At 39.6% G+C, this 21,550-nt stretch overlaps 2 protein-coding genes across 2 annotated transcripts in view; one reads left to right on the top strand and one right to left on the bottom strand.

Moving 5' to 3' along the window:
• The window catches only part of TNKS2 (tankyrase 2), a 299,288-nt gene extending 284,442 nt beyond the window's left edge, over positions 1 to 14,846 (top strand). The window contains exon 23 of the mRNA XM_074959067.1: positions 14,772 to 14,846. Within this exon, the coding sequence (XP_074815168.1) occupies positions 14,772 to 14,831 (60 nt within the window). The 3' untranslated portion in view covers positions 14,832 to 14,846. The remainder of the gene's footprint in view (positions 1 to 14,771) is intronic.
• PLCE1 (phospholipase C epsilon 1) overlaps positions 1 to 21,550 on the bottom strand; it is a 326,950-nt gene that overhangs the window by 25,703 nt on the left and 279,697 nt on the right. The window contains exons 21-26 of the mRNA XM_074959062.1: positions 19,795 to 19,836; positions 18,739 to 18,863; positions 14,341 to 14,458; positions 7,812 to 7,943; positions 6,534 to 6,827; positions 5,119 to 5,282 (exon numbers count right to left, since the gene is read on the bottom strand). Of these exons, the coding sequence (XP_074815163.1) occupies positions 5,119 to 5,282; positions 6,534 to 6,827; positions 7,812 to 7,943; positions 14,341 to 14,458; positions 18,739 to 18,863; positions 19,795 to 19,836 (875 nt within the window). The remainder of the gene's footprint in view (positions 1 to 5,118; positions 5,283 to 6,533; positions 6,828 to 7,811; positions 7,944 to 14,340; positions 14,459 to 18,738; positions 18,864 to 19,794; positions 19,837 to 21,550) is intronic.

Genomic DNA, 21,550 nt, shown 5'->3' on the forward strand with positions numbered 1-21,550 from the left:
GGAATAGCCAGCATGGATTTGTCAAGAAGAAAGCATGCCAAACCAACCTAATTTCCTTCTTTGACAGGAATACTGGCCTAGTGGATATATCTTGATTTTAGTAAGGCTTTTGACAGTCGCACATGACAGTCTCATAAGCAAACTAGGGAAATGTGGTCTAGATGAAATTATTATTATAAGATGGGTGCACAGCCGGTTGAAAGACTGTATTCAGAGTAGTTACCAATGGTTCACTGTCAAACTGAGAGGGTGTATCTAGTGAGGTCCTCCAGGGGTCAGTCCTGGGCCTGGTACTATTCAATATTTTCATTAATGACTTGGTTAACGAAGTGAAGAGGATGCTTATAAAATTTGCAGATGACACCAAACTGGCAGGGGTTGGAAGCACTTTGGAGGCCAAAATTGTAATTCAGAAAGATATTGACAAATTGAAGAACTGATCTGAATTCAACAAGATGACATTCAATAAGGACAAGTACAAAGTATCTTACTTAGGAAGGAAAAATCAAAAGCACAACACCAAAATGGGGAATAACTGGCTAGGCAGTAGCACTGCTGACAAGGATCTGGGTGTTTTAGTGGATCACAAACTGAATAGCAGTCACTAATGTGATGCAGTTGTGAAAAAGGCTAATATTCTGGGGTTTGTTAATAGAAGTGTAATACATAGGAGACGATTATCCCTCTCTCCTGGGCACTGGCGAGGCCTCAGCTGTATTACTGTATCCAGTTCTGGGTGTCACAGTTTAAGAAAGATGTGGAAAAATTGGAAATAGTTCAGAGAAGAGCAACTAAAATGACAAAAGGTTTAGAAAACTTGACCTATGCGGAAAGTTAAAAACCTGGGCATGTTTAGTCTTGGGGAAAGAAGACTGAGGGGGTGACGTGATCACAGTCTTCAAATGTGTTAAGGGTTGTTATAAAGAGGACTGTGATCAATTGTTCTCCATATCCACTGAAGGTAGGACAAGAAACAACAGGCTTAACCTACAGCAAGGGAGATTTAGGTTAGATATTAGGAAAAACTTACTAACTATAAGAGTAGTTAAGTTTTGGAACAAGCTTCCAAGGGAGACTATGGAATCCTCCTCATTGGAGGTTTTTAAGAACAGGTTGGACAAACACCTGTCAGGGATGATCCAAGTTTACTTGGTCCTGCCTCGGCACTGGGGGCTGGACTTGCTGATTTCGATGCCCCTTTCAAGCCCTACATTTCTGTGATTCAATAATTGCCCTGGGGGTGCTGTTCCAAAAGAGTAACAGAGCTGGCTGAGTAAGGACTGGTTGAAAAGGGAGCTGGCTGGGACTGGGAAGCTGCAAGAAGCACGATTACTAGAGACCCCTGGGAGGCGGAGCTAGGCTGAATAAGGAGCTGAGGGAGTTCAGCTGATAGGGAGGGACCCAGGAGAGAGAAGCTAGGGAGAGTTCCCTGGCCCTCAGAAGGGCCTCAAAGAAGGTCCAGTATTTGGGATTGTCTGTGGCCAGAAAGAATAGCTACAGGAGCAGGGCCACTTCCTATGGTGGGGCCCTAGAGTGGGGAGGAACCCCCAATCTAGGGTCTGTGAATACCAGGGAATGAGATACAAGCAGAAGGGTAGTTTAAGTCGTATTTGGATTCCCAGCAGTCAGTCAGTATCCTGATGGGGGGAGGAGCCCAGAAGGGGCAAAGGACCTTTTGTTTAGAGTTAAGCCCAGGTGGTGTGACAAAAATGTTTTTCAGCTGAACCCTAGAAGGGGACTGAACCCCAGAAGGGAAGCTGAACTGCTGTGTGACTTGGGCAAAGGGCCGAGGCAAAGAAGACCCAGTGAGAGAGTCCAGAGATGACACTGGTCATTGGAGCTGAGAAGATGGCCACCAGAGGGGTGTGAGAGGTGCAGTCCCATGCATTGCCATGTCTTGGTACAAAAGGCAGATTATACTGAAGACAAGCGCAAGTAAAAGTAATATTGTGGACCATTTGCGAGTTCCTGAACAGTGACTCTACATATGCTGGTCCTGGCAGGTTATAAAAGCCCCGAAGACAAGCATAGGTAAAACTATTGTTCACCAGCCCTATATTCCTGGTGTTTTTAAAGGCAACATAAAGCTGATGAACGACAGCGCTACATGCTTTTGCTAGGACTACGTAAAAGACAAGCAATAACACATGCAAAGCTATTATGCATCAGCCATCTACTATTGATTTTACACTATGGTATCGATACGACTATGATCAATTTGGCTCGAGCGACCAGACTTCTTTACTCCATAGACATACCCTGCATTCATCCGAAAAAATACGTTACCCTGCAGTCGGCCATTTTCCACACTGGCCACGTACAGACAGTCGAGAAGTGCACGTCCCTTCGGTTCAGGGGGTGTGGATCAGGTACGACCGACGAGAGACACACACACACACACTCCCGTGCCTTCGCCTTTTTATCTGGTCTAACCGCCATGTTTTAGAACAGACCAACCAATCAGGGTGGGCCACATTGTTTATGTGGTTGCCTTAATTGTATAATTGATGCATATTAAATTTTTAGGCCTATTTATTTTCTGTAGCCAATTAGATTTTGAATGTGGGTAATTTTGTATTGATAAGTACATATGAGTCAGCATAAATCGCTATCTGGTCGCCTCGTTTCCTGAGCACAAGTCACAAGCGTAAGCTTTATTTTTGCAAGGCTTGCATTTTGCAGAATACGGAAGTTTGAGGCCTAACATTTGCAATACTTCTATTTTGTTCAAGCTTGACATGACAGTTGTTCAATTTATTCACAGGTACGTAGGGGCACCTTAGGGGTAAGCACTCATGTCAACAAGGGGAAACAGTGAAAAACACTATAAGCACAGTGCTGTCAATGCACAAATAAACAAACTAGAGAATCCCCCCCCCAGTAACTTCTTTTAGTTATACTGATCTTAATTATTACAAGTCATTATTCTGTACCAAATGACTGGAGGATAGCTAACATGATGCCAATTTTTAAAAAGGGCTCCAGAGGTGATCCCAGCAATTACAGGCCTGTAAGCCTGACTTCAGTACTGGGCAAACTGTTTGAAACTATAGTAAAGTAAAAAATTGTCAGACACACAGATGAACATAATTTGTTGGGGAAGGGTCAACATGGTTTTTGTAAAAGGAAATCATGCCTCACCAATCTACTAGAATTCTTTGAGGGGGTAAACAAGCATGTGGACAAAGGGGATCCAGTGGATATAGTGTACTTAGATTTTCAGAGAGCCTTTGACAAGGTCCCCAGATAAGGTGTCATGGGATAAGAGGAAAGGTCTTCTCATGGATCTGTAACTAGTTAAAGAATAGGAAACAAAGTGTAGGACTAAATCGTCAGTTTTCAGAATGGAGAGACGTAAATAGTGGTGTCCCCCAAGGGTTTGTACTGGTACCAGTCCTATTCAACATATTCATAAATGATCTGGAAAAAGGGGTAAACAGTGAGGTGGCAAAATTTTCAGATGATACAAAACTATGCAGGATAGTTAAGTCTGAGGCACACTGCAAAGAGCTACAAAAGGATCTCATAAAACTGGGTGACGGGCAACAAAATGGCAGATGAAATTCAAGGTTGATAAATGCAAAGAAATGCACATTGGAAAACATAATCCCAACTATACATATAAAATGATGGGGTCTAAATTAGCTGTTACCACTCAAGAAAGAGATCTTGGAGTCATTGTGGACAGTTCTCTGAAAACATCCACTCAGTGTGCAGCGGCAGTCAAAAAAGAAACCGATTGTTGGGAATCATTAAGAAAGGGATAGATAAGACAGAAAATATATTGCCTCTATATAAATCCGTATGTGCAGATGTGGTCGCCCCGTCTCAAAAAAAGATATATACTTCTACCCCGATATAACGTGATCCGACATAGCACAAATTCGGATATAACGCGGTAAAGCATTTCCCCTCCTCCCCTCTCCGTGCCAGGCTTGCGCAAACCTGGGAGGGAGGGGGGAGAAGTGGAGTGGCAGCGTGCTCAGGGGAGGAAGTGGAGCAGAGGTGAGCTGGGGCTGGGGGAGGGCCACAGCAAGTAACCTGGGTGCTCCAGCCCTGGAGTTGGCACCTATGGCGGCAGCGTGTCTGGCTCCGACACACTGCTCTGAGTGGTGTGTTAAGGGGGCCAGGCTGGGGGGGTGGATAAGGGGCAGAGGGTCTTGGGGGGCGGTCAGGGGACGGGGGAGTTTGGATGGGTCGAGGGTTCTGAGGGGTCAGTCAGGGGGCAGGAAGTAGGTTGGGGTTGGATAGGGTGCAGGGCCAGGCTGTTTGGGGAGGCACAGCCTTCCCTACCTGGCCCTCCATAGCAAGTTCGATATAACGCAGTTTCACCTATAACGCGGTACGATTTTTTGGCTCCCGAGGACCGCGTTATATTGGGGTAGAGGTGTATTGGAATTGGAAAAGGTTCAGAAAAGGGCAACAAAAATGATTAGGGGTATGGAACGGCTGTTGAGAGATAAGAAGACTGAGACTTTTCAACTTGGAAAAGTGATGACTAAGGGGGGATATGATTGACCTGTATAAAATCATGACTGGTATGGAGAAAGTAAATAAGGAAGTATTATTTACTCCTCATAACACAAGAACTAGGGGCTCACCAAATGAAATTAATAGGCAGCAGGTTTAAAACAAACAAAAGGAAGTATTTTTTCACACAACGCACAGTAAGTTTGTGGAACTCTTTGCCAGAGGATGTTGTGAAGGCCAAGCCTATAACAGGGTTCAAAAAAGAACTAGGGTAGTTCATGGAGCATAGGTCCATCAATGGCTATTAGCCAGGGTGAGAAGGGATGATGTCCCTAGCCTCTGTTTGCCAGAAGCTGGGAATGGGCGACAGGGGATGGATCACTTGATGATTACCTGTTCTGTTCATTCCCTCTGGGGCACCTGGCATTGGCTACTGTCAGAAGACAGGATACTGGGCTAGACGGACCTTTGGTCTGACCCAGTATGGCCGTTCTTATGTTCTAATTATTATAGAATATATTAATATAAAAGTGTGGTTGATGGGATCCTTTTTGGGCTGAAGTTATACGACATCCAGTTTGAATATTTAGCTTTTAATATTAAATATTAATATTTTAAATATATAGCATTCCCTTAAAATGTACTTACTGTTAAAGAATATATAGCTGGCTCTATATTATACAGATCTCGGTCTAATGGAGAAAATTGCTGGTACATTGGACAGTTCTTGTCCCACAGAACAGGGGGTTTCAAAACACACCCACAGCCACCATTCGCCTCAAACATTGCTGCATTAAGATGCAGAGGGAGATCTGCAAAAGTAAAGCAGTCACAACTGAAAAATAGTGAAAATTCAATAGAAAGACAGCAAAATGTGGGTTTTTTAAAGATTACTGTTAAAAAGGAATTGACAGTATAAAACTAATATTAAATTTCTGGGTACAGCTTTAACTTACATATCCAAGTTGCCCAAATAGTTTATACTTTAAAAAAATAAGGATTTTCCAGTTTCACCCATTTTCTAGTTTTTGTTCTATTAAGGAGTTGGCCACACCCACTAACAATACCTAGCAAGTTTCCTGAGATTTTCCCCAAAATCTAGGATGAAAAAAAAAAAAAGGATTGTGTAATCTGAAATCAGCTGAATGGAGCAACTTTTTATGAAAACCCAAAAGGTAAGGGAGCATAAGTAGGGATAGAATATAGCCCAAAGATTGTAACCAACCCTGCATCAGTACCCAGACTTTGTTCCAGAGGAGTCATTTCTAGGATAAGGGAATTCAGTGTCTTTGTATACTTAAAAAGTTATTATAAACGATATTGTGGCTACAGCACTGTAAAAGTGCTGGATTCCAGCCAATTATTGTATCTGTGGGTGCAGTGCTCTAGGCACTTCCACGTCATCAGTGAAGCAGAAGACCTACCAAAGTAGGCACAGAATTCCAGTATTCTGGAAGCAGTAATTCACATAGGCTAGACTGCTTTTAGCCTTAACATGGTTGCAAAAGGAAGTAAATGCAGGTAAAGCCCCCGCCCCCGCAGTCTCAAATGGCCACATGGAATTTTATCCAAATCATCTGTCTCCCTCCTGGGTACAATGCAGGGTCTGATGTTCTCTGCAGCAAGCAAGTGGGTGAGGAAGGTTGGTTGGTTGGGCATGTGTTGGGAAGGAAGATGCACCCTTTCAAGAGCTGGCATAAATTACTTCCCTGGGAACAAAAGGGGAGCACGGGATGAATTGTGCTGGTTAGAGTCACAATTTCTCCCAGGGCTATTTCTGGGGTGGTGCCCTTATGCAACACCTCTTATTCAGGCTGTGCTAATGGATACAATCTGGTCCCTATTCTCTATGAGTTACCACCCAGGTATATATTTACTCAAAACTTTTTCAAGTACAGTATCTTTGCAAAATAACCCAACATCTGTTTAATAAATCCACAAATACAGATGATGGTAAGATAAAGGAATATTATGGTAAATACAGTTTCATAATTAAAGAAGCACTTATTTGATATTAAAATGTACATAAATATATATTACTAGAGGAATTATTCTACCCGTACCATCAGTTTGATAGTTAACTGCCACTAGCTGTATTCCATGGAGCCAGAATATAAGGGGATGGGGGTTTGAAGAGTCAATGCGTGTGGCAGCAGGATATGTTCTCAATAGCTGACATGTGGTATGCTCAATCAGTTTCTGAGAATATCGTCTGCACAGACGTTTGGCAGCATTCTCATTCAGTGAAGAGATATGATAACATTTAGGTGTCCTTATGATAGCACTGAGAGAAGTTGTATGGTTGAAAGGAGGAGAACAAAGTTCTTCCCAGGTTTGCCGGGCACCCTCAAAAGGACCTGGAAAATAAACATTAATCTCAAATTATAGCTGCAGATCCTCAGACCTCAAGCATCAGTTTTTTCCTGTGAAGTATATTTATGTATTTTGGATAGGGTAAAAATAAATGATCTCTAGAAACCACAGTGTTCACATAGATATCACGTTTCTTTCTTCATGTGCAGTAAGAGCAATTAGTGAGAGACTACATAATGGTTAAATACTGATACTGTAACTAGGCATGTATTAAAAGGTATTTCAATAAAAAAATATTTGAATATCATTTCCTTGAATTAAATGAGTACACATTTAATGTGGTATTTAATGTGTGAGACTATCTTAACAGTTTGAAATGAGTCTTGACTCTTAATTCATTGCTGGAAACCTTTATAATATTGCTAGTACGCTGCTTGGAATATAGAGATTGTTTAAATGGAAAGAATATAAAATTTCTTTAAGACTACTATGTCACTTTCAAACTTTACTATACAACCTGCAGTAAAAAGATGGAGGACCAAATTCTTTGCTGATTTATATCCCTTGCAGCCCCATTGAAGTTTGCACCAAGTCTAAGTGCAGGATTTTGCCTAAAGACTATGGGGAAGCTTTTCAAGACATAAAATGGCAGTTAGCTGTTTAACTGTCGTTTGCACCTGTGAAAATCTCCTCCCATATCTTTTAATATATAAACTTGATCCTAAGGTACATGTTGAAGCTATAAGATATAAATATTTTAGTTGTGAATCAATCATTCTCATCAGTAATTTTTAACTGACTAACTTTATACCTCCAGAAAATTAATCCTATACTAACATTCCATACTCTACAGTTGATTCTTTATAAAGAAGTTATTGTAATAGCTGCACTATTAATGAAAAGTGATTCAAAAATTCAAGAGCAGCATGCACACAGTAAATTGTTTGATCTTTAACAACTTGATCTGGTGTATGTGTTGGACTACAGAGTCATTCCACGTGATTGGTGAAAGAAGATCCTGACTTTACCTTTTCCAGATGCTTTGGCAAGCGTTGCTGGCTCCCCAGGGCTTAGTCTGCCAGGATTGTTGCCAAAAATGGACTTCCTGCTTTTTCTTTCCTTTCCTCTGCTAGAGCCAGATGGGTTTAGCGTTGACAGGCCTGTTCCCATAAAAGTAAAATAAATAAGCCAAAAAACATGACCAAGAGGGCATGACATTTTCCATCATTTTTCACTTTATTCTTTGAGGCACTAATACTAAAGTAGCACGCAGAACAACTAGAATATGATTCCCAGTAACTGAGTCTAACTATATTTACAATCATCAAGAAGATGATATACAATGCAACACAGGGAAAAAAAAATCTTTGTGACATAACTGTTGCCTGAGATTTATTTTTGGCTGGAGAACAGGAAGTGATTTAAGTCTTGTGTTACAGAATAGCCCCAATGACTCTCAAAACAAATTCTACAATGAACAGTCACCTAAAAAATAATGCTACCCATCACAGATCTAACCTGTTTTTCCGGTAAATCAAAACATACAAGTATATCATATCATGGTACTGACACACTGTAGGCAAGGACACTGACTATGTGTTCAAATGAACCTGACAAAAAGGACTAAATTTGATGTAAGTACAATCCCAAAGAATCGTAGGGTAATATACTAGTTGACCCATGAGTCTTTTCGAGTCCATCTTATATTATATTAAAACTACTATTTATAACTCATATTTCAACCATGGAAAATATTTGTAAGTGTGGAAAATCTTTTAATCCCTTAATGATTATGACCTGTTTTGAGATACTCAGATGAAAAGCACTATAATAAATATTATTATTCTATATACATATATTCAAAACAAAACAATCATTAAGGACATGATCTAAACTCCACTGAAATCAATGGATTCCATTTCCACTGATTTAAATGCCCTTCCATTGATTTCAGTGGGTTTTGGTCAGATCTAACTGAAATACAAAGTAAAAATACATCAAGGAGCTCTTTTGACATCAGTTCAACACATGAAAGCCAGATGAAGAATGCTATTGGAACTCCACGACATATCTGTAACTTACATATTTCTTAATTTTTTATTAAAATTTGAAAAAAAATTATTGCACAAAGAAATGTAAATTGAAAACTTAAGTTACAATAGAAGAAAATACTGAATTTACACTGAAAATTAATATTTTAACTACTAATTTGAAGCTTAGTAGAAGTTGGATTCTGCTCCACTGAACTCAACCTATTGCAGTTTAGCAGTGAGGTCTCAATCCTTCAAATGCTTTTGCACATACTGAATGAAGTTAAGCACATCATTTCAATGGAGCCACTCACGGCTTCCAAGGTCCATAGCTCTGGGGCAGCCCCACCAAGCCAGGGCTTCCAGCCTTCATGACAGAGCTGGGAGTCTGAGTTCCACTGTTTGGTTCCCAGCTCCCCAGCAGGGAGACTGGGAAACATGAGAACCTCAGCTTGAGTCAGGAAATCCTGGAAGTGCCCAGGGTTTTCAGATTTCCAGGCCAGCTGGCTCCCTGTGCTGCCTGCTTGGGAATTGGGCTGCATGGGGAGCCACTTGGCCCCCAAGTCTAGAAGTCCTGGGTCCCCTGGCCTGGGACAGTTCAGGTTGGGGCTGCCCAGGAGTCATAGACCATGAGACAGACTCCAACAGCTGTTCACTGGAAGCAATGAAACTGACAAGAATGTCAGTTTCACTTAGCAGCTGAGGCAGTCCCAGGGATCATTTTTCCATTTTTTTATTTTTAAGATGTCCAGTTTGCAGGAGATTTCAAAATATCAAAAATTTCCCACAAACTGGAAATCTCTAGTTTTGTCCAGTTCTACCCACTATTAACCAAGAGACAAAATGAAGGAAACAGATAATATTTTTGTAAAAGGAAGATACTATAATAATAAGTACTTCAACTCTAATATCCTGTGCATTGGCTAGTACAACTGGGAGAATTATCTGTGTTAAACATAACTACCTATATTAGAATAATAATCAGCTGCAAAATAAAACTTCAGATGATTTAGGAAGAACATGGAGCAACGGATAACTCACAGCAGACTTCTGGCCTTTTCAACATATATTTGGCCAGATCCTGGACCTTGATATAGCACATTAGCACTACTCCAGCAGCACAAAGTATCTGTAAAACTGGGGTTATTTGTTACTTGGTTAATTTCCAGGTTGTGTAGAGGCTGCATAGCCAGCCCTATACCACCTCTTCTTCTGATTCCCTGACATACGGGGCATGACCAGAGCACTGATGGCCTGAATGGTCGTTTGGTGGCCATCTGTAGCCAGGAGAAAACTAGAGCAGTGCTAAAGCTGCTCTAAGTTGTGCCTGAGGCCAGCCCAGCCCATGGCCAAGAGCATAAAAGGTGGTACAAAGTGGATGTCACCTGGACCCTAGAACTGGGCCCACTGGGTGCATTAATTTTTTCTGGTGTTGGGTCCTTTCCACATTGGAGGATTAAGTAGGGTTTCAAAGGAGCAAAACTTTTGGCAGTCAAGTCTTATGTTTCAAACCCTTCTTTGTGGAGACAGTCACTGAGGAAACAGACTAACCTGTTACCTAATTATTGGAGGGCAAAGCAAAACACTAGGGTAAGTTGAGCCCTAGCCACATGTGATGGTTCAGGGGCAAACTGCATCTGTGATCTGTCCTCCAGTCTCTCCTTTAGGCACCTTTTCCAAGTGACAGGGCCTCTACTTGCTGCACTCTTCCCACAATGGCACTCTTTGGATTGGATCAATGGGCAACAACACTCCTTATTCCCACTCTACTGTCATAGTTATAGGGCCTCTCGAGTGCACCCCTCAGGTGACAGGTTTCTCTACCTTTCCCTCTCTCCTGGTGGAACTCCATGGCTTTATCACTCCTAGACTGGATCCCTGGGTGCAACTCCCTGATTCCAACTTTGCTAAGATGACAGACACAGCTGTCTCTCTGGGAGCCTTTGACCACTGGCTGATTAAGGTGACTCAGCACAGCTCCTTCCAAAGGGACATAATGTCCATTCACAGAGAGTTACATAGCAAACAGAGGAAAAGGTTAAAACCACAAAAGTTCTGCCTGCCTGGGTCCTGTCTAGAGTTCATCACCTCTCTCAAAGCATAAGTGAGCGCAACTGCCTCCGACACATCCCACAGAGCCCTGCTGCATGCTCTGCCTATCTCAGTCCCTCTTGCAGAGTCTCTCCCTTAGCAGCTGCAAACAAGTCATTCTCCCTTTCTCTCTAGGCAGGGATTTTTCAGTGGAGCATTGTTCTTTTGATCTTAAACTCTGGCCTTGGCAAAACAGCAGCGTAACATTCGGCTGGCACCTAGGAAGAGCATCTTCATCATTTTGTAGCTCAGCCGTTGCCCACTGGAAGTTGTTTATCCAAAGATGTCTTAGCTGTGACAATGGTGTTGTTTCCTGGCTTTTCCTAACAACCCCTTTTAATTCAACTCCATGTAATCGGACAGGTAAAACGAGCAGGTAAAATGAGGTAACATTCATAGACATAATACAGACATCATTCTCGTTCTCCACACCATAAACAATCAGAACAGATAAAATGCTTTCATGAATTAGAGGAGGGTACTATAATAAGTGCCAATCGACATGGGCTTATGGACAATATATGTTATCAAACTCAATCTCTTTTTCTGATGAGATTACAAATTGGTTTGATAAAGGTAACAGTGCTGATGTAATATACTTAGACTTCTGTAAGGCACCACACAACATTTTGATTAAGAAACTAGATCAATACAAGTTCAACATGGCACACATTAAATGGAATAAAAATTGACTAACTGATAGGTCTCAAAATGGAATTGTAATTGGCAAATGATCATCAACTGGTAAAATTTCCAGAGGGATCCCACAGGAATCAATTCTTGGCCCTATCCTGTTTAACATTTTTGTCAAGGAGAAGGAAGAAAACATGTTTGTTTTAGGATGTATAAACAGGGGAATATCAAGTAAAAGTAGGGAGGTTATATTACTGCTCTATTTGGCTCTGATGTAACCAATACTGGAATATTGTTCTGGTCATCAGAGCTTATTGCTCCCAAATCATAGTTACTATCTATTTCTTGGGAGTACAGGTTGTTGACCGGGTCACTGCATCAGGCAGCGTTCAAGTGTTAGCCTAGGTCTTCACATTCACATTTGGAGTAATTCCCTTAGCTTTTCACTTGATCATATGTTCTGGTGTCCAAAATTCAAGAATGATGTTGATAAATTGGAGAGGGATTGGGAAGAGCTACAAAAATGATTAAAGAATTAAAAACATGCCTTATAGTGAAAGACTCAAGGAGCTCAATCTATGTAGTTTAATGAACAGAAGGTTAAGGGATGACTAGATCACAATTTAGAAATACCTACAGAACAGAAACTTGATAATAGAGGGCTCTTCAGCCTATCAGACAAAGGAACAACATGGCTGGAAGTTGACGCTTAACAAATTCAGACTAGAAATAAGTTGCAATTTTTTAACAGAGAGTTTAATTAACCAAAATTACCTAAGGGTTGGAACAATTTCCTAGGGTTGTTGTGGATTCTCAATCACTGAAAATGCTATTATCAAAATTGGACTTTTTTCTAAAAGATAAACTCTAATTTTAACAAGAAATAATTCAAGGAATTCCTCTGGCCTGTGTTATACAAGAGGTCAGACAAGAGATGATAACAGTGGTCCCTTCTGGCCTTATGATCTAAGATTGGCTTCCTCAGAAAGAGCCAAATCATAAGTGCAAAACACAAAACAAGTAAAAGGAGCCAGAGGAAAGAAATCTTCTCTTTAGACTATACAGCAATAGCAGAGTCACCTTGCAGCCACTCCTGCTACTTCAGGATTACATTACTCCCACCCCCTCCCAACTTTTGCATCCTTTCCCCTCTCCAGAAGAAACTGGTCAGTAGATCCACATAATTATGAATCCACCAGCCTTGTCCTCGTTTTTCTACTGCTCCAACCCCAATATTGTCTATTGGCTGGGGCCTGTGAAGTGTTTCCAGCTTCCTGTCCCCTTGCTGCACAGTGGAATCACATCAGTTGCACTGTGGTCAGGGACTCTATGTCCACAAAGAGAAGGGCAGGATTTTTCCCCAAAGGAGGGGGCATATAAACGTTAACTTGGGAAAGTAGGCTTTATGGGTTCTAGCTATGCCTATAAAAGTGTCCTCCCTGTGAAAGGAACTGATTTTTTTATTTGTCCTAATTACGTTTTGAATTAAAACAAAAGGAGAAATTTAATTATGGCAAGTGAGTATTTATTTTCTAATTGAATTTTAGGAACATTTTAGAAAGTCAGAAATGTGTGTATTAAAATGCTTTGAGTAATTGAAACTGTATGAAAGATGGCAAATACTACTCTTTGCTCAGAAGAAAATAATATTTGACTTGAAAGACAACTGGAATTACTTCACTGTAGATTATATTAAGGGTACACCTAAATTAAAAATCACAAATCTTATTTTTTAACTTGCCATTGTTACAAGTTACACCTAACATTCATAAAACTAAGATTAGGGAAATGTTTCTCTTTAATTTTTCAATTCGCTTACCTTGACTTTGTGTAAATTAATTTCAGATTATACTTCTTTTTGTATTAAATCCTAATGTGCAATAGTTGCCAATATTTCTCTAGAGAACTGTTCTACTAAAGAAGCTGAATTCTCATTTCAACAAACTATCAATAATGAACAGTAAATTAGCAATTTAAAAAATGAGTTAGTATACACAATGTACAGTATATTAGCCAAAATACGCTCATCCTCAGTATTCTGTTCTGAGCAAATGAAGACAAGTAATCTCAATTTCAGTTCCTCCACCTCCTACTGTTTTCCAATCCCTCTCTCTCCACCACTACAGAATGAAGCCCCTCCTACCTCTCTGTCCTCCTGCGGGATCACTGCTACATGCCTATCATGGGCCATTTTCTTCCTGCCACCCATCCACCTTACCTGGGCTGCTGGCCTGCTCTCCAGATGTTCTCTACTCCTGGTTCCATGCCAGTTTCCCTTTTAGCCTCATCCCCAACACGACCTCTCTCTCTCTCTCTCTCTCTCTCCCCATTCCCCAGCTGGTGTCTAGCCCAATTACTGGGTCATGAGGGATGTAGATGATAATGTCAGGGGTGCAGGTGAGAGGGAAGGCTTCTGGCAGTGGTGTGACAAGCTAACTTGGAACCTATTCTTAAAGAGTCCTGACCTGCTCCGCCTCCCAGAGGCTGCAAACTCTTCTTCAGACCTGGCATAGCAGCTCCTTAGGTGAAATTCTAATGAAAAGCCTTACAAAACAGCTTGTTCTTAGCTGTCATTCAGATAGGAATTAGCCAGTTCACTACAGTTTAAGGGTTGGAGTACTTTTTCCCTCCATGACAAACGCAGCATATAGAATCATCAGTCATCGTACAGAATCCATAACCACAAAAAAAAAAGGCATATTCCCCACATACTACAGTTTGAATTCCACAGTATAAGCAGTTACAATTATATCACTGTAATGTTCCAAAGATTTAGAAAACGTAAAGCAATAAGCATACTTACCAGGGAATTTCACAGCTTGGCAATAGATGACAAGATCTGAGAGCTCTGGTGCTATCTGTCTACTTTCCTTCTTATTTTGTGGAAGATAAAATTCTTCACCCAGTTCCATGTCATAAACCTAAGTGACAATTCAAGTGATGTATAATACAAAAGGTTTGAAAATGAAAGTATTCTAGCATACCTCATATACACACTTGATGTGGTTTTATCACATTCAGCACACATGGTTCTATATCCTCACATAATGGATTTATGCATGCATCTATTTTTCCCATTCGTTACCATATATTAGTACTATTTGTATTGCAGTAGTACTCAAAATACACCTAGATAACTTTAAAAATCCGGCCCTAAGTTACTTCTGACTCATAGCAGGAGTGAGACCTAAGCAGCTCATTTTCATTCAACAAGAATATATTCAATGAAGACAAATGCAAAGTACTACACTTAGGAAGGAAATACCAAATACACAACTACAAAATGGGGGATAAATGGGTAGCTGCTGGTGCTGCTCAAATGAAAAGGACGTGGGGATTATACTGGATCAAAAACTGAATAGGAGTCACTGTGATGCAGTTGCGAAAAAGGCTAATATTCTGGGTTGTATTAACAGCAGCATCCTCTGTAACACATGGGAGGTAATTATCCCACTCTACTCGGCCCTGGTGAGGCCTAAGCTGGAGTATGGTGTTCAACTCTGGGTGCCAGACTTCAGGAAAGATGGGGACAAATTGGAGAGAGTTCAGAGAAGAGCAACAAAAATGACAAAGAGTTTAGAAAACCTGACCTATGAGGAAAGATTTTAAAAATGGGCATATGTAGTCTTGAGAAAAGAAAACTGAAGGGGGACCTGATAACAATCTTCAAATATGTTAAGGGCTTTTATAAAGAGCACTGTGATCAATTGTTCTCCATGTCCAATGAAGATAGGCCAAGAAGAATTAATATGTAGCAAGGGAGATTTAGGTTAGATATTAGGAATAACTTTCTAACTATAAGGGTTGTTAAGCTCTGGAATAGGCTTCCAGTGGAGGCTGTATAGTCTCTACCATTGGACGTCTTTAAGAAAAGGTTAGAGAAACACATATCAGGGATGGTCCTACCTTAGCACTGGGGTTGGACTTGATAACTTCTCAAGATCCCTTCCAGCACTACATTTCTATGATTCTGACGACAACACTTAAACTCATGTCTCCTCAAAAAGGCTCATTCTCCACCCACACCCTCCACATCATTCTCCACACTATTTTTTTTATCCTGCACTCTTGAAAGCAGGAAACCAAGCATATGGAGGGCTTGAGACGTACTACCAGTCAGTATGAGGGTTCATACCTAGACCAGATATCCCAAAGAATGCAACACCCAATCTGGTCATTTATTTAAGTGACTAAATAAATGGGAGCTCAGCTCTTGAAAATATGGCCACTAGTATTTTACCTTACTTGTGCCCCCATGTAACCTCTGATCACACTTGTGGAGTGCAGCAGCCTTGCAATCCCTGCTCAACATGACACAAAGAGTAATAGTATTCCTTTATATATTAAGGAATCACCAGTCAAGACCCTGAAGGGAGGCTTTCCATCCTACACTTTATTTTTAACCCCTTTTTATACATGTTTATCCATAGGTAGGGAGCTTCACTCAGCGTAAAGTAGAAGTGTGTGATACATTCTGTTCATAAAGACAAAATGACTTTAAAAACCAGTTTCTCATTTTACTTTTTGTAAATTTTACTAAAAGCAAAATGCAATTTTGCCAGTTAACTGAAAAAGTTGTACAACGTAATACGTGCATAGTTGAGAGGAGGGGAAGGTTGATGTTCAAGTTGAACTTCCAGCAATAATCTGGGAGGCAAGACTCCCTGCATGCATGGGAATAGCTCACATTAACAATGGCAGAATGTATGCATAATCATTAAGGGGAGACCTACACTATCTGTTACAAGCTGAATATCATCAACCAACAGCTGTGAGACTGTCACAATTGGAAAAAACCTCAGAGAGAAAGACAGTACAACAGCTGGAAGAAAATTCCATAGAAGGTCTTCTTTAAATAAGTGAAAAATTATTTCAAATTCATATATTTTTGGTTTGTTTGTTTGTTTGAAATACTAGTGAAGATATTTTTTCACATGCTCTTGATGGAAAACAAGAAGGGTGGGAAACTGCGTGAGAGAATACAGCTGCCAGGGACAGTGAATACGCAAGGAGAGACGTCTGGACATTTTAGCAAAATTGCACAAAAAGAAAATGGGTCAAAAGGGGCTGTTAAAAATGGGATGAACCAGCTGAAATAGTGAGAAAAAAAATAAATGTAATCTTATGAATAAAGTTCATTTTTGCCTGTAAAAGAAGACAATGCAAATATACACGCATCAGCACCATTTTTCTTCTAGTACGCATTTGAGGTAGAGAGACTCAGTTTTAATCACCTGAGGCATTGTTTTATAAAGAGTATTGTCACATAAGCAAGCAAAATGGCAGAAGTTGGATTGTTAATGTGACAAATTAATACAGAAATTGACATTTCTTATGTTGAGCCAGTTTATATGCAGCCAATATACTGGTGAATTTTTTTTTTTAAACAGACTTGATTTCAAGATAATGGAATACCATTTAAAGGGAGTTTTGTAATTTTGTCAGGTTTGTTTCCCAGTGTTTATTTTTTAAAATCAATTTTTGAAAAAAGTTATTAATTGGTGTTGTTTTCACTTCAGATTGAAAGAGAAAGATGCACATAGAAATTCACGATATTCAATACCCTCCAGGAATATACTGAGTGTGGATTTCTCTATGTATCTCATAATATTAATATACATATAAAATACATTATGCTCTAATTATTACTGATTAACAACACAAAACTCACATAAACCTGGATCATTAATAAAAAAGATTGCACAGATCTGTTCTAAATAAATGTATATTATCTTGATTTAAAACAGTATAAGATATACCTTTCAGGAAAAAGTCTAAAAGAGATTTTTCTTTTAAACTCTACTACGAAAACTATCATTTTAAATAATTATACTGATAAATTTATTGGCTTTTTTAAATGAATTGTGGACAGTGGGCCATATTTTGTCTTTGTTCTGTGCACAGAACTCCCATTGAACTAAATGGAAACAGTAAAGACTTAGTCAGTATACAGTGCACCCGAGCCTGGAAAAATGTTCTGATGAGCCCAGCATTTTCAATATATCATGAGGAGTGTGTGTCAAAAATGAGTTCACAGTGAAGTACAATAATATCTGGTAAATTGCTTGGGTTTGGAAAAAAAGTAATCCTCAAATCTGATAAACCGTGTGTGTTCTATGGAATTACGAAAGTCATGAAGATAAAGCAAACTTTATAAGCTGCAGTTAAGTACTCTGCAAAACCATATGGTATTTATAAACAATGTTTGCTTTTTATGTAAAAACTCAACTTACTTTCAGAAACATCAGTTATAGCACTATACATATGGAGCATAATCATAGAAAATCAAGACTTGTGTAATTTTGAGAGTGAGATGGACAGTCTTTTATAAAAAGCAAGGGCAGGGAAGTTTAAACTGCATCAACAGAATTTGGAACAACAGTGAATTACTATAATTGTGAGTGGACACTGTACTTCTTTGCTAGATATGAGCCTGACTAAGAGTTTACTCTCAATCCGTAATAGCAGTGTTGGCCAGGAGCCGACCAAGGAACCACTGTGATTGAGTCTCAATATGCTTCCCGACTCCACGCTTCCTCTGGCATGCTGCAGCATGGCTGTCTCCTCAAGTCGGCAGGGATGTAGCGGGGGACAGCCTCACTGAGAGCAGAACTGGGCCACCACTGTTTAGATTATGTTTTTGAAACCCTTGCCTTTTATCAACTTTAGCAATCTTTTAAATATTTTAGAGTTCTTTATTAGGTCACTTTGCCATCACACACTAATGAGTTAATAAAGAATATATTCCCACCTACAGCACAACCAACCAAGACTGTGTAGATTATCCAGATGGAATTTAACAAACACCTTCCATTAAAGTCAATTATTTTGTTTTATACTATTTTTCTCTGCTAGTAAGGTTAGGGACTTGATCCGATGCCCATTAAAGCCAGTGGAAAGACTTCCATTGACTTCAGTAGGCATTGGCTCACAGCCTACAAATTTCTTTTCCTGTTTTTATTGCTGTTGTATACTGGTCTAATGACCTCCATGTTGTGTCCACAATAACCTCTGAATCCTTTTCTTGACCCGGATGCTTGTTGCATATACCTTATCTTCCCTAGGATGGTTCCCTGCTTCCAGATATTTGTCATTAAAGTGCATTTGCCATGTGATGATTCAGTCACCTGAGCAAATCAAATCCTTTTGAAGCTGGATCCATGTCAAAAGGTTTGGGGGAGAGGAAAAAAAAAAGTACTACCTTTCCTTTATTATTGTAAGTAATGCAATCAGTCTTCTTTATTCTCTTGGCAGTTTCTTCATTATATTCAAATTGCAGTTTATCACTGGATGATTTAGTCTCAGGTCGGTCTTCCAGAATGTTATCTAGAAATTAATTGATTTTAGATAAACAATATGCAGGCCAAGAATTAACTGCAAATTTTATTTCAACAACAAGTTGTTTTGGATAAAGCACCTAGTTACATGTCTGAATAACCAACTGGCAAAAATAACTTGTTTATTGGTTAAAGCGTTTCTCCTTCATTGGTAATATTCTTTGTTAGGACGTTGCTCTTCTATGAAACCTTCTACACTGTCTTTTTTGTTCAGTAGATATTAAAACCAGAAAATCATTTAATAAATACGAGTTAAATATTTCCACATCCTCTTTGGCAAATCAAGAAGCACAGAAACAAAGGCTTGCCACTGAAAGTATTTAAGAGGTGATATTCTTGAATATTCAAGAATTGCAGAAGTTTATCAGTTAATATAGTTTAGTCAGTAATCAGTAATTTTAAAAGGTATCTTCACATTTCAGACTTCGATTCTCATGCTGCCCCCACTTCACACTGCCTAGATGCTTGAGGCATTCTTCCCCCTTAAAGAGCATGCCTCATGTACATGCTAGAGACTTACCCTGATTGGCCCCCCAAATTAGAGTGATTTATAAGAATGGAAAAACTGTTACAATGGGGAGCATCTTTTGTTTATTTTGGCTCTTTATACATCGTGTGTGTGTGTGTGTGTGTGTGTGTGTGTGTGTGTGTGTGTGTGTGTGTGTGTGTGTGTGTGTGTGTGTGTGTGTGTGTGTGTGTGTGTGTGTGTGTGTGTGTAATTTTGGACCACAATATCTTTATGAATAACCAATGTTTTTCCAATGATACCTGACCAGTAAATAAGGCTTAATGAAACCATTTGAATGCATTTTCAATTAATACAAAGGAGGTACCATATATTTACACTACAGACTTTTAACTAGTTGGAGACACAGTACCGAAATTCATGCAGTTAAAATGCTCAACCAAATGGCTTTTACCTTCCTGGCTGTTAGGAGCGGGAGAAGCATTAAGGACATCAGCTACAGGAAAACAGAGTCAGAAAGGGGATAAGAGTAAAGGAAATTAAGAAATACAGCCAGAAAAAATGAAAATTAAGTGTCAATTTTAAAACTATGAGCATTACGCAAAACTACAGCATAAAACTGAAATCTTCTAAAGTTTTCAGATGATTATTATTTAGATTAGTTCTGCCAAATATTATAATAGTTAAAACAAACAAACAGTGTAACCATTATATTAAAGCAGTAAAGCATGCCACAGGTTACTTTTTGTACTGCATTGTGCACAGACTTTTCCAGTCTTCTCCTACTGGAACATGTTTTAAGTACAACTTATAGTGGGCAACTTGCAATTTCTTTCTGGCCAATATGTAAGAAACATCTGCACTCGAACAGCATATTTTCATCTATGCCACCTGAAGATTCTTCTACACAGGGAGAATTTTTCAGGTAGACAATTAAGCAGTCTTTCCAGCTATCTTGTGCTGCTGGAACAGCACAAAGCAGCTGGAGCAGGCACCAGAATCTGAGCCATTTTCATATTTATCTTCGGAAAATCAGAAGCAGTCATTAAGTCTCCTTATTAAATTTTATTTTGTTAATTTCATCATCACCAACAGAGAAACAATAAAATAAATTTAATTTGTGAAAGGTTTCGCTGTGCCATTTAAACACAAGTCTGGCACTAAAGGAAGTGCTGAGCTTTGTGCCTTTCATAAACTTGGTCACATGTGTAAACGCCAGGCACTATCTGGTCTTAGGTTTTAACAAATGAACTATTTTATTCTTTTGCCATGTCTCTGGGTGGTATGAATTTGGCTACCAGTTGTGATGTATCTTGACATAACACATTTTCTGACAGTTATCAATTATGAAACCAACATCACTTTTGAATGTCTTGGGCCAATTCATTCCTAGTGTAACTTCACTGACTTCAGGAACATGTCCAGGCCCCAGACTACAAGTGTATATGCTGCACTCATAGAAGGATGTTCTGCACCTGTTCTGAATACTGTCCCTGAAAAACTGTTTGAATGTTGGCAACATGATTGAACTCTTAGCACAAAAATCACTAGTTTAACTTATTAATGACAGCAATGGCATGCTTGCAAACACATCTACATTGTAACTATGAGATCTGACCTGAACAAGGGCCTCTGTGATGTGGCCCTGCCCCGTGAGCAGTCCAGAAAGAATAGAGTCAAAATCTCCAAAATCTCCCACTGCTCTAGTGAGGGAGCAAACTTTGCCAGGCCTATACCCAGTGCAACGTAGGCCACCAGACACCCAGGTATATCTATGCTATCAGGACCTCTGGGGAGATGGAGCCAAGGGTCTGCCCACTCCCTACCCATTTGTGTAGGCCACAGGTTGTAGTGGCTCTGCAAAGCCTGCTTCCCTTCCTGTGTTGCAATCTATGAAGTGTATGGCAAGATGGTAAGAGAATGCCTTATGCCTCCTTATACCACTGCACAAGCCAGGCCACTCTTCAGCCCTTAGGGAAAAGGAATTAATATGAAAAATGCATGAACTCTGAGGTGTTAAAACCGTCAAAGAAAACAGGGTTTATATAAAATACAGTACTTTGTACTTCATTTATATACACGATTATTTTGATGTAATTTAGAATGAATATAAGTTATCATTCATTATAAGTGATACTAGATTATACAGTAACAAATACATAAAATGTGGAACAACCCAATTTTCTCATGCAAATGTCTCAATACATCTT

Source organism: Natator depressus, chromosome 7 (assembly GCF_965152275.1).
Source record: "Natator depressus isolate rNatDep1 chromosome 7, rNatDep2.hap1, whole genome shotgun sequence".
NCBI classification, from domain to species: domain Eukaryota; kingdom Metazoa; phylum Chordata; order Testudines; family Cheloniidae; genus Natator; species Natator depressus.